This window comes from Echeneis naucrates, chromosome 3 (genome assembly GCF_900963305.1).
Source record: "Echeneis naucrates chromosome 3, fEcheNa1.1, whole genome shotgun sequence".
Classification (NCBI taxonomy): domain Eukaryota; kingdom Metazoa; phylum Chordata; class Actinopteri; order Carangiformes; family Echeneidae; genus Echeneis; species Echeneis naucrates.
In genome coordinates, this window is record NC_042513.1 from 15,907,973 (window position 1) to 15,921,894 (window position 13,922).

At 40.4% G+C, this 13,922-nt stretch overlaps 1 protein-coding gene across 2 annotated transcripts; it reads right to left on the minus strand.

Annotated features, from left to right (window-relative positions):
- Positions 1–1,350: 1,350 nt before the first annotated feature.
- Positions 1,351–7,842, minus strand: LOC115040957 (ras association domain-containing protein 7-like). Of its 2 annotated transcripts, none has more exons than XM_029498141.1 (6): positions 7,728–7,842; positions 6,633–6,799; positions 3,940–4,072; positions 2,933–3,586; positions 2,584–2,849; positions 1,351–2,107 (listed from the first exon to the last, which is right to left on the minus strand). In XM_029498141.1, exons 3-6 carry the CDS (start codon positions 4,043–4,045, stop codon positions 1,955–1,957), a joined length of 1,179 nt encoding a protein of 392 aa, XP_029354001.1. In that variant the 5' UTR covers positions 4,046–4,072; positions 6,633–6,799; positions 7,728–7,842; the 3' UTR covers positions 1,351–1,954. The 2 variants fall into 2 exon arrangements, with proteins under 2 accessions (XP_029354001.1, XP_029354000.1); XM_029498140.1 differs by having other exon boundaries at positions 3,940–4,075.
- Between the last annotated feature and the right edge of the window lie 6,080 nt (positions 7,843–13,922).

A 13,922-nucleotide genomic window follows, 5' to 3' on the forward strand; every position in this document is an offset into this window, starting at 1 on the left:
ACTCTTATCCTGCTGGAAGAGGCCACAGCCATCAGAGAATACCGTTTCCATAAAGGTCTGCACTGTGTCTGAACAATGACAAGAGCCCAGTTTCCCAGCAGAACATTGTCCAGAACATCACACTGGAATAGCCTGGAATGACATCTGACCTTTGAAGTCATGCTCATTTATTCGTGAATGAGAAATTCTCATACAATTACATGAACATATATACACATGTGCTTGTATGTTAAGTGAACTGTTCCCTTAGCAATAACTAAGGATTCATCAAATCTTCTAATAGAAGAAGCTGAGGTGTTCTCTCGTGGAGAAAAGACAATTTGCTTTGTATGAGATTGAATTGAAACACCCAAGGCAAAATGGTTAAATGTCATATAGACAGGGGTGGACAGTAACAAAGTAACAAAGGTGAACTAGACTTAGCTTTATAGCTAGCTACATTAGCATAAGCTAAGCTAGCTAAAATGCGGAGCTGCGACTCTAACTCACTAATTCTCTCCTCCATTTTTGCCGTCATCCTGCATCTATGACAAGAAGTACAATCATAAAAGGAGGCAGAGGAGGAAGTAGACATGGAGCACAGGACAGTCTATTCATCAATGTGAATAGAAGAGACAGCAACATGAGGTAGCACACAGTAGTACAACCAGCAGAGACCGGTTCCCCCGGAGATTGAGACTGTTTAATGTGTCCATATAAAATATGTTGTGTGACTGACTCCTGCTGGATAGGAAGCAAAAAGCAGAAATTCCAACTCCAGTTTTCTACCTCTTTCCTGATCACCTTAAGTGCAGCGGTGTGGATATTAACCAGGTGTTAATATCCACATTAGTGCAGTCACCCCACAATAAGAAGGTTGTGGGTTCGATTCCAGAACATGTCCACGCTAACTGGTTAATTAGTGGCTATAAATTGTCCATAGAGTGACTGATGGATTGGGCTACCGGACCGGACCCCCCGACCGAGTTGGAGTAGACCAGACCGGTTCTTGTAGGGCCTCTTTAACTGAAGGTATTTTTGTGAATATCCATTCATCCATCCATTTCCATTTACGGGTTGCGGGGTGCTGGAGCCAATTCCCAGCCAACTTTTCAGGCGAGGGCGGGGTACACGCCAGACAGGTCGCCAGTCCATCACAGAGCCAACACACAGAGACAAATAACTACTCGTGGTCACATTCACATCGATGGACAATATGGAGTCACCTATTAACCTAGACGTGCATGTCTTTGGATGGCAGGAGGAGACTACACAAAACCCACGCAGACAGGAAAACTCCAAACACAGACAGGACCCAGGCTGGGAACCAAACCTGCGACCTTCTTATTGTGGGGCGACAGCACTAACCAGTTTGCCCACCAGTGACTATAATGACAATTAAGCTACTTTCCTTTCCTGTATTTCCTGAGGTATTTTTTTTTTTTATACTTTCACTTTTTACAATTTTTTATGCAAATATTTTTGTACTTTTACTTAAATAATATTTTGACTAAGCTACGTTTACTTGTATTGGTGTAATATTTGACAATACTTGTCAGTGCTGTCAGTACTTTTACTCAAGTTGTGAAGTTGTGTACTCTGTCCAACGCTGCATATAGGAAACAATTTAAAAATACATTTTATGCAAAAGTGTATGTGCATATCAATTTAAAAAAATCAATCAAAAATACAAAAATTCCATTTATATTTCTTCAAAAGAAGTACTTTTCTTCATTTTACTGAAAAAGCCAATAAAGACTTAGAACACATGCACACACAACCATACACTGATACATTGGAATCAGGATGGGCTTTTTACAGTTTCAGACATTGAAAACATAATTTCCTTCCAGTCCAACTCCTATGGTAGAAATTTCTGAAGTTGTTACATCTGATGATGTTTCTGTCATTTTCTTTTGAGTATAGTGAAAAACTATCATATGAGCTGATTACCTAAAATGCAGATTGCCTGCTCCTACTCCATAATTCCGGCATTGCTGAGGTAAACTTCATTGACAGGGAGGGAGGTTAGCTGGTCAGGGTTGGGACTGCTGGTCCTCTGAATGAACTGCTGCAGGTTGCAGTGCCTCAGCTCCGTGTTCAGATCCTCAATCAGCTCCCATCTTTCCTAGAGGATGCAGGATTATTAGACTACAAACATGAATTGTTTGTGCATCAATGACTGATGCACCAGATTTTATTCTCTAAATTGTGGAGCTTCAAAAAAAAAAACAACAAAAAAAAGTAGGATTTACTATATACTGTAGTACTGATGACATGTACCAGTTCACAACAGAAGTTATCTGAAGGCGCTTTACAAAAAGATAAGGTCTATAAAAATTCCTACCAAAAGCAATAACTTGGTGACAGTGATGAGGAAAAACTTCCTCTTAAGAGGAGAAACCTCGAGCAGAACAAGAGTCAGGGTGGCAGCCATCTGACTCAAGTGGTTGAGTTGAAAGGGAGAGAATATGTGGTGTACTGTACCTTGTAAACTGCAGTCTGTGTGCAGGGCATTAAGAGGACACCCGTAAAGCCTGTCACCTGACAATAGTCTGCATATCTATGGGTTGGGTGGAGGAATATTAAAAGACGGAGTGTTACCTGCAGTATTTCTTTTGCAGTTTGAAGCCGCCTCTGTGTCTCTGACACTGTTGCGCCCAGTTCCTCTCCCTGCTGCAGGCGCTTGTCGAGCTCATGCCTCAGTGGCTCCAGAGCTTCCTTGTGCTGCTGAGTCACTGCCATGCTATGTCTATGCACTGCCAGTTCCAAGTCCTGCTCTAGATGTCCAGAATGGGCCTGCAGCGCCATGATATCAGCAATCTGATCATCCACCGATGACTGTATCTGGTGTAGCCGTCTGTACATATCTGTTGATAATAGCGTGAACGCTTTTTGTTTTAGAAGTGACAGGGTTCAAGACACTACACTGCACATAGATTTGAGCACCTACCTTGTTCTCTGTCTAATTCTTCCTGTAACTGCTCCTCCCAGCGAACTCTGTTCATCAGCTCTGCCTTGTTCTGCCTCAGATGCTGCTCCAGTTCCTCCAGTTCCTCTGCAAGATCCAGAGGCAGACCAGGAACTGGAGCAGACGACATCACATCCTCCCAGACTTCTGTCTCTCTTTCCAGAGCTTGGAGCTGGACCTCCAGGTTTTGTAAAATCCTCTGTTGCTGCAGAATCTGCCTGAAAACCTCCTCTTTGAATGGGTCAGTGGAAACGACCGTCACAGTGTTAGCGGTGTCCAGGAAAGGGACAGGAGACTCTCGTGTTTCAGGGGAGTGTCTGGGTGATGGAGACCAGTCCCGGTTTGGTTTAATCCTCTTGGGGAGTGTTGAGGGACCGAGGTTAAAGGTGAGAGCCTTCTGTGGCCCCTTGTATTTGAAGGGCTCTGGCTCTGATGGTTGGGCTAGTGGAGGGAATCTCTCCCTGACTGATGTGTTCTGGCCCTCGCTGAGACTGGGGCCAGTCCTTCGCAAGATGAACTGCACCTCTAGAGCCAGCTGTCCCAGCTGAGCCAGATGCTGCAGAGGACAGTCCTCAGCAACTAGATGAGTCTCATTTCCACGTAGCTTCAATATGAGAATGTAACGACCTGTCTGGCCTGCAGAGGGGGGAAAAACAAACAAAAAAAAACTTTAAGATTAATATTTTACAGCACAAAGAATTTACTCTTTCCAAGAACACATTTAAAGTCAGCTCAGAGTTTTTTCAGGTTCAACAATAAGTTAGATATTCAGTCTTCATACTTTCGCGTAGCACCACCTGGAGGTGGTGCTACAGGATGGCTACTGTAACTGGACAGAATTCCTCCTCTGGTTAGCATTAATACTCAGTGAATTTAATGTCATGAAGGGAAAGAGCCAGTGCTCAAAAAGCTAAATTTATAGCTGTCCTCCAAAAGGTTCAAAATGACATGTGACTAAACCTGTGTTAAGTGAAAAGTGAGAAACGTACCAATTGCTTGTGCAAGTGCTATCACAACATCCTGGCAGGAAGTGTCTAGTGATACACCACAAACCACCCGAACCACGCCCTCTACCCACACCTTCAGCTCCATCATCCAGCAGCACCAGGCTCCTCCTGCAACCTGCTGGGAGACAGATACACATCTGTAAATTTGGGCCAACTGTCCCTTGCAGAACTTTTATTCTCCTTGATGTACAACGTATAACGTTAAAGCGTTTCTTGCATTGTCGCCTAAAGGAGGCCAGAGTTTTAGTCAGGTTATTCACTGTGCCTTTGGCTTTAACCAGCAATACCCCAAAATGGGTAGGAGGAGACATTTTTATTATTGCATCAATAGGATTTACTCTAACCTAGCTGAGCCTTTTCCCTTTTTCCTGTGTAAATAGATGAAATTCTACTATTTTGCCTTAGTTTCTGTACAGCAAGCCAATGTTTTTATGGTGAAGACTAATAACCTCTTCTTCATTTCATATGTTTCTGAAGTCTGAATGGTGCATTGCAGTTATCAAGATAAAATCAAATCTAAATTAATCTTATGAAAAAGGTTAGAGTTTTATGAAATTATCTTTTGGAGGATTAAAAAAAATGTTGCAAACTCAAACAGAAAGGAGAAACTAATCTACAATATCTTTTAAACCTTTTGGAGTGTTGAACAAAACACAGACAATCCTGACAGAGGCTGTGATATTTTTGGGAAGTCTGGCCCACTGGGCATTAACAGTTTGGTTTTTTTTTTAATGAAATGAACTTGTGCTGTAATTTCTGTTCAGAGGAAAACAAATCCCAGCAATGTGTCAGCTGCTCATACCTCATTTAATTTGTGTTGTTACATAAGGTGATGATTTAGGGAACCTATAACTTAATTCACTCCTTTAACACAAACAGACAGGCTGTTCTTCCATGGTCATAAGTGTATTAAGGCATAAATGTTTCATAACAGTATGAGTGTGTTCTCTGAAAACTCAAATACAGGGAACTTGAGAAAATATTTAGCTAAAATTTGGGTTAACTAAAAGATTAACTGTAGTTTAGTCGCTGTCTGATATTCACTGAATCACAAAGCAAAAAATGTTTGCAGAAAATGCTTACATTTCCTCATAAATCACATTTGCCCTCAACAAATGTGGTTTAAAGTTTTTTTTTTTTTTTGCTTGTTTGAAATTGTAAATTAAATGCACTAAAGCACCTGGCAAAGTCTCAAATTTCTTGTCTCTACCATGGGAACAAGAAGATTTTCTCACCCTGCTGTTTCCATATGATACGGTAACCTTCCTCTTGGATGTCATGTGAAAAATGAGGCCAGACTTAGAATGGAGACAGGTATGAGATATCACTCTCAGGGTATCGCTGTCCCAATAGATGTTTTGGTGAATTTCTCACAAACTGAATTCCACACGAAGAGCAGACACCCATATATTTTTTCTTTTAAATAAAAATGAAATTAGAAACATTCAGTATTGAACAGTTGACTGACAAAAAGCTGTCTTAAAGCATCTGGCACATCAGAGAAAATGGTCTTTACTCTCACTGTTGTACCCAGTCCTACCTTATTACACTGTAATGAGACGGAGAGAAGTCCTGACTCCAACTGTTTCAGCTTTTCTCTCTTGTTTAAAGACCAAAGTGGGAAGTGAGTGGACACACTGAAATTCACTCTTGTACATTATTGATAATTTACCTTTTTTCTGACTTTTTTTTACATTTAACATTAAATACACAAAATATGCAAATTTGCAGAGAGTTGGTGACCAGCACACAATAGATTAACTGTTTGAACTCAGCGTGCAGTTTTGTAAAACCAAATCTAATCATTAACTAGGTACCTTTTTTTTTCTTTTTTTGGTGGAGGAATAAGTCAACTGAAACTAAAGGTACTTAACTTGCTTAGTTGAAAATAGTGGATTTCTAACCAAGCATATCAGATGTGAGCTTGTCAACAGACTACCCAGCAAGCATGCAATGCAGCTTGCCTTTGCAATAAAGTTGCTTATATCAAAGCCGGTTACACATCTCAGTTAACATGGGTGAATTTTAAAGTTTGTGGTGGTGCAGTATATATGATAATTAGCTTATAAAATATTTACAGTGGAAAAACAGTGGTTAATGTCCCTCTATGCTGTTAATGCCACATTATATTAATGTGACAGTCATTACCAAATTGAGTAATGCCACAGAGGTACATGCTGCCAGTAGAAAGGGCCTCATGGATCTGTTTAAGATGAGAGAGCCATCTAAAGTTTGCATGAGACATTTGAAGTGTGTGAAAGTATCATGTTTGCAGGAAGTGACACAGATTTGTCGAGAGCAGGAATGTGGCAGAGCGTGCTGACATTCTTGGAAGATTCAGGCTCCACCCACATATACCTCCTCTCGCTACAAACTATGAATATTTTCATGTATGCAATGCTTAGTTATCTAAATCACTTAAATAGCTGTATTTTCTTTAGTTTATGTCTTAAAAAATACTCCAAATAAGAAGCATACTTTTTTTTGTAAAATCGACAAATTAATATGCCTTAAAGTCCCACAGACCAGTCAGCTGTTAACATTAGAAACAAATCAGTGACAATTTATTCTCTCCTGAAAACGAACTCATGTTTGTTATGATAGATAATAATTATCTCTCTAACTGTGTTCAAGGGTTATCAGAGCACTGAGAGGAATTTTAAAAACACACTTACCTGCTAATTCGAGCCTCTCTGTTTCATTGATGGTCCTTCTCTCTGTCACTGTAGTGTGTTTTGGATGGTGGGCGGCTCACCTACAGACACACTTCAGCCAGGGAGGAGCAGGAGGAGGAGTAAAGCTGAGGAATGCAACCCTTCTGGGTGTGCAGCATGATGTCACTCTAAAAGTTGTGGGAGATAATTAAGCATATTTATGATTTGGAGTTTGGGGCTTTTGCTGAATCTGCTTTGTATATTTATGTTTAACTTTCAGTGTAGAATAAGACCAAAATAGATCACCCAAAACAGCTTTCTGTTTCAATGTAAATTTTAAAATTATGTGATAAACATACTATGGACAGCCAAACTTAACTCCTCTTCCTTTTCATTCTGCACATTTCTCATTTCACATTCTCAATCTTTATACTTGTTCAATTTCTTTTAAGAGAAGATTTAAATGTCAGACTGCTACTTTAACACAACAAAAGTGAAAAGTTGGAGTCTTACTTTGCCTCTCTCTTTCTTGCAAGACAGTGATGTCACTGCAACACTGAAACTTGGCTCCTCCCATGGCACATAAGATAAAACCAAAAGAGGAGCGGCTCCTGCCACTGCCCTGTTCTTTTTCCAAATAACCAGCATTCCGCTCTGCATGTTTGTCTTTGTGTGGTTGTGCTGATAATCAACAGAACTGCTCAGCTAGTTTTACTCAGCTGCTGTTTAATTATAAAATGAACACAAGTAGACACACATTCAGTGTTAAGGCCAAGTTTCATTAAGCTGAGTGGTTGGACTAAGATAAAGTTACACATTAAGGATATAGATAACATACGCGGCTGATCTTCCCTGACGTATTACACAAACTACATGCAAACCGCTAACGGTAAAATTATGTCAAGACCTTGAGCAGGATATCACATTTTCGCAGGATTGTTTTAAGGCTTTAGTATACGTAATTTGTTTTATTCATTAAGTTATTTTGGGGAACTTCTTGTCTTTTATTACAGACACGGTAGGGAAAAAAAAGAGAAAGGACAGAAGCTGTGTAGCAGTTTGTTAGGTTTGGACCCCAAAGCAGAGACAGGCACAAAAGGAAATTGTAATGCTCACAAAACACAGGTAGTAGGGAGGCTGCTGGCGTGGCAAAGTTTTCCCGTAGATGAACAACAGGTGGAGCATGCAGCGAAAATACTGAAAGCAGCAGCGGTGCACATTTACAGACCTGAATCAACTGTCAGAGCAGTGGAGTGAAGACCGGGTTTATATAGTCAGGTGATGAGGTGAATGGAAACAGGTGTGTGTTGATGCTGCAGGAGAAGCCAGCCACACCCCCCACCGAACACATGCTCTGCTGAAGGAAGAAAAGGATGGGGGGAGGAGAGAGCCCAGAGAGCACATTGAAGCAAAGCTGATTTATGGTCAGGCAGAAATGTTGAATTGAAAGTGCTCGTTATGATCAATGTTGGATCAACCTCATCTGACATGGAATCATCTAAGTGGTTTTCTACATGCAGATTTTAAGCAGATATAAATACTGGTATGATTTTATTATTTTATTCTGAAAACTTGTGAAACTGAATAACTGAGCTATCAAAATAATCCATTGTTTCAGTGGAGTCCTCCTCAAACCTCCCATATGTAAGCCACTTTCTGACGGTGTTGCTGAGCTCCAGATGGGACAGCTTGCGGTCAGTCTGTCTGCAGCTAAAAGAGACAAGATTAAAAGATATTACGAACAGTGCGGACAATGTGTTTGAACATTTCAATGATCATTAAACATGATTGAGTGTGATTTCAGACGTGTTATAAATCACGAATTTCTACTCTCAAGGGACACACAAAGTTAAAACGTTAACTTTGTATGCTAAGAGCTTAACCTCGGCGGTTAGGGTTGCCAGCTAAAATGAAACGTTATCAAAGTTAAATGAGCTCCAACACCCATGAAACAGCAACTATTTTTCACAGACTCAGTTCGGAAAATTATTCTTACAGAACGAGTAGCAGGACCGAGCGCAAACATTGATCGTAGGCGGGTGTAGGCCATTATTTTCATTTACATTTACAGTGAGTCCCAACGCCCCTTAAATATGAGTAAAACGTTTCCGAAAAGGCAAAAGAAATACTGACAAATTGGTAGAGCGTGTTCGCCTCAAATCTATTATTTCAAGCCGTGACGTCTGTAGACTGTATACAGAGGACAACGCGTCATACTCCGAAAGCCACGCCCATCGGAGGGAAAACAATCTGCGGCACAAAAATGCATAAAATATAAAAATATTTTGATTTCCAAAAAAGGGTTAGGGTTAGTCGAGTGCATAGACATATATACTTAGACGCAGCACTGAGTTGTAAGTCAACGTCGCCGCCATTTTGGATGAGGAGAGCATCGGAGCAGAGAAGATGCCTCATTCCCGTGCTGCGTGGAATTGTAGCAAAAGTTGTACACTCCAAATCAAATTTGAGGAAATTTCCTTTCACAGCTAAGACTTAAACACTTATGGAAAAACTGACTAAAATGTCCCTAACTGTTTGTCAAGTGCAGTAGTGCATGTGTGAATGAATTTCTTTGTAGAAAGGCCCTCTCGTCCCTCTCTCCGGTGAATGGTGTGAGAAGTAACGCCAGCTGTAGCCGCTGTAAGCTTTATAGTCAGTGTGACAAAACTCATAAAAGTACTGTGTTGTGATGTTGAAGGAAGAAAAGAGCTGAATAAAGCCGGTGTGTTAACCGATTCGGCTCCCCTCAAAGTTCCTGTTCCTCTTTACGCCGATTTATGTACTAAAAGAAGAAACGCAAATAGAAACACAGCTAACCCTAACCCAATACGGTGGGTATTTCCAAGGAGCAGAAATATGTCATTCGCAGGCGCTCCACCCGTCCCAAATGAATGGTAAGCAAAAGTAAAAAATAAATAATGTCATTAGTTCGTCAGCCGAGCATGCTAACCAGTTAGCTAACCAGTTAGCTAGCAGTCCATTTCGAAGCGACTAACTAGTGTAAGTGATCCGTTAGTGAGGTTTACTTAACGTAGGCTACTCTCGCACAGCTATGCTAGCTGGTTTCCAGTCACACAAAGCTTGACAACGAATGGCCGAATGCATTCTCAGTTTATTTTTTTTATGTAAATAAATAACATAGAAGTAACCTACACATTGGCTTGTTCCATTTCGTTACCGTGCATACGTAAAGAAGAAAGGCAAATAGAAACACAGCTGGGTGTACCCAGGGAAACTGGGTTGGGAATTAGGTTGGTTCCAAGTGATTTATACGAAAGTCAATGATCCATTCACTGAACACTTAAAATATTTTTTTCCCTGAAAGCCTACACATTTTCTGTTATCTCTTGCACGACATGCCCATAAAATAGGCTATAGGTCTACATAATCATCATTGATCGATCAACCAGTTAAACTGTAGCTTATACACAAGAAAAATTCAGCAGCAAAGCATGGTATTTATTTACACATAAAAATTATAAACAAGTCAACAGGCGTGGACTCGAAGCTAAGAAGAAGAGGTCACGTGGGATACTGGAGCCAATCGCAGCCCACTCTGGGTATTACGTCATCACGGTTAGGTCAGGTGACGTAAATGTGAAATGGTGAAGTAGCGCAAATGTATACTGCAACGCGTGCAGCGCTGTGGCGCAGCGGTAACGCTGCCGCCCCGCACCTAGGTGGGAGGGGTTCGATTCCCGGCGATGGTGATGTAAATGTATAATGTAATGTAACCCCGGGGTTAAATAATGTAATAATAATAATGTTAATATGTATACATAATGTAATGGTGATTGTATGATTTACTGTAACCCTAAATGTATGTAATGTTCAATATGAATGTAATATGTAATATATGTGTGTGTGTGTGTGAAGGTCCATTCCCCGTGTGGGCACCTGAACGTGTCTACGGAGTTCGTTGGTTGCGAGTATTGGACTGGGCTAATGCAGATACGGCGCCCCCCCAGGACCTAGGCCGAACCAGACCAGACAGGTGACGGTACCCCTCCAGGAACGGACCGAGACCAGACCGGAGACCACCGACTAGACCAGTAAAAAGAACAAGTCACCTATTGAGATGACATATTTTAGTGAAAGATCATGTAATATTTGATTATATTAACTTCTTCCTAATTGTAACCCCCCCCCCACAACAACAAATGGTTTGGCCACCGATCCTTCGCTAAGCCCCGCCCCCATTGGTGACTGTTGCTATGCTAGCCTGTTGTCTGTTGTCTGAAGTTCGGTAGGAAAATGTTCATCAGCATCATTTCCAGAAAGGAAAAGAAAGAATAAGAAAATAAAGGGTTGAGAAATTTTCTATACAAATGTTTTTTAAAAAGGCTGTGATGGTGAATTTGGGACAAGAAACGTAAGGTAAGAAACAGGGCCGTTGTGTCAACCGATTTGGTTCCCCATTGGAATTCGTGTTCCCCCTCGAAAAGCCATGTTAACTGACGCCGCCCACAGGACCAAACCAGAACAACTGGATATACGGAAAGCGAAGTGGTACAAAAATTTAGAAGACTTGAGTGAGATTGCAGCGAAAACAAGATTTCCATGTTGGTTTGAATATATGTTATTTAATTTGGTACTACCAGTCATTGATTGTAATGGAAAAGAGGTAATTGCAAAATCATGATTTCGATTCATGGTTTTCGCGCCTGTTGATTGGTTTACACTTTTGAATGAATACAGAAATACCATGCTTTTGTGTTGAATTGTTATTTTGTCAATGCGACAGTTTAATTTTGATCATCTCAATGACATTTACGTAGACCTATATCCTTTTTATGGGCACGTCCTATCACAGATAATGGTTAGGCTTTCAGAAAAAAAATGTTCAGTGAATGGATCATTGATTTGGGTGACCATAAATGAATAAGCTTCATATTGAGGTCCAAGATAACGGAAGGGGGTGTAGGCCCTCTCTAATATCAACATCGGACAAACAAAAAGATTTGTCTCCTTTTCACGGTTTGGCCGTGAGCTCGAGTTAAACATGAAAATGTCGGTTACTTTTTCACTCTGTTCTCACTCTAGTTAACGAGCGGCTCCACTCTAACTTTGAGGAAAAAGTGATTTGTACTGCTCCTTTGAGGGCTCGTAGCGTGAAAAGTATACGATTTAGGAGAAAACGGTTTGATGTTCTGGGAAGAGCACAAGATTTCCTCCGTTTTAAAGTTTGAATAACATTTCTACGTGGAAGTATGACTGAGCTACTCGACTGAGAAAATATGTGAAATTTTGAGGCGATTTTTCGTCGGCTCCCATTCATTCTCTATGGAAAATTTCGGCTGGTTTTTTAGGAATAAGAGTGCACAGTCTTCTACTGTGTAGAAGTAGTGCCTCTGAGCGAAAGCCCGTGGCACTAAATTATATTGATTATTATTATTATTATATTGATTTCTAAATATTTACGTGGGAGCACAGTCTCATAATTTCGATGGCTGTCTTTAGCAAAATATGTAAATTTAATATACTGGCCCAGCTTTTTCATAAACACAAAAGTTTCATTTAGGCAAGTCTGCATTGGTGGTTGCAAAACTTTGCATGAATTATGACATTGATTAAAGAATATTCTTTATCAACTAAAATATCACTCTTTATAAAACCGAAAATAATAAACCTACAAATACCTTGCCACAATGTACGGGTATTTTTTACATTTCCAGAAGACAGAGACAACAGTCTCAGTATAACAGTCAAAGTAAGCATAATGTCCATCTATATCATCATATTTTAATGTCATTAAAAAGAAGGATCTAATAATTCTAATTATAAATGACACCTCTTTTATCTATAACCACGGAGAGTTTTTGAAGCAGGGACCAGATTTTTTTCCAAACATAAAGTATTCACACTATTAATCAAGGAAGATATTCCAGGAGGAACAGAAACAATATTACATTGGAAAAGAGAACAGATCTTACGGTAATTTTTACAGCCGTATGGGTTGAAGCATACTTTGCCAACTGGTGAGCCAGATACATCAGTAAAGGGAACATTAAGCACAGAAACAGAGATCAGCCAAAACACTGAAAGTTTTATTATGACGGTGAAATTAACGTAGCATGGGCTACTGCAGTTAGCCTGGTGTGACGTTTTTCCCATTTCGCTTTCCGTACATCCAGCTGTGTTTCCATTTGCGTTTCTTCCGTAAGTACGCACGATAACATAGCAACCACGCACGATATCATAGCAACCACGCACGACTCGGTCGTGAATCAGCGTAAAGGGGAACAGGAACCTGGGGGGAACCAAATCGGTTGACACACCGTTAGCTTGTAACGTAAGCTAACAGGCCAGCTCTAATGCTAACGTCCTGGATTGTATTAAAGCCCGACACAAAATGTTATCTTTGACAGAAACAGCTGAGTTTGGGAGCTCCATCAGAAAGGAAGAGACGGAGAGGAGAGGGCTCCAGCTGCTGTCAGGTAACACAGAAAGTGACAAGTACGCACGGTAACACAGCACCTACGCACGATTCAGCAGTAAATCAGGGTAAAGGGGAACCGAATCGGTTGACACACCGGACCCCCCGGAGTTTGAGACTGTGTTTAATGTGTCCATATAAGATATGTTTTGTGCAGACTAGAGACTGGATCGGTTCTTTAGGGCCTCTTTAACTGAAGGTATGTTTGATCTACAAACATGTCTGTAGCAGAATCACATCAGTTTATTATATAATGACAATAAAGCTACTTTCCTTTCCTGTATTTTCTTTTATACTTGAGCAATTTTTGATGCAAATAATTTTGTACTTTTACTTTAGTAATATTTTGACAAAGCTACTTTTACTTGTATTGGAGTAATATTTGACAGGAAGTATCTGTACTTTTACTGAAGTTGTGTACTCTGTCCACCTCTGGACACCACGGTCAATGAAATAAAACCATTCAAATGACTTTGGATGAACTTGAAGGAAGCCTCCTGACGCCCATTCTAAAGAGACTTGAGGAGCTTGACATCCCCTTTGAAAACTCTTAAAGGCAGTCTTATGATAATGCTGTAAATATGAAATGGAGGAAGAAGTTAGTCCAAGCCAGACTTCAGGAAATTATTCAAAGAGCTTTATTTTGTCATGCAGAGCCCACACAGTGAATCTGGCAGTTTGCTGGCTGCTGAGTAGTTCTTTACATTTGCCTACATCTGACAGACAAACAGTTACTCTGAAAAGCACTGAGGTTCACTAATACATTATTAGAAATGGGACAAATACCTGCATTTCTCTGTGTTAGACGATCATTAGCAAAAATTATTTTTCATCCATTCTGCGTCCATTTTTATTGTTTCATAAAGCAAGAATAT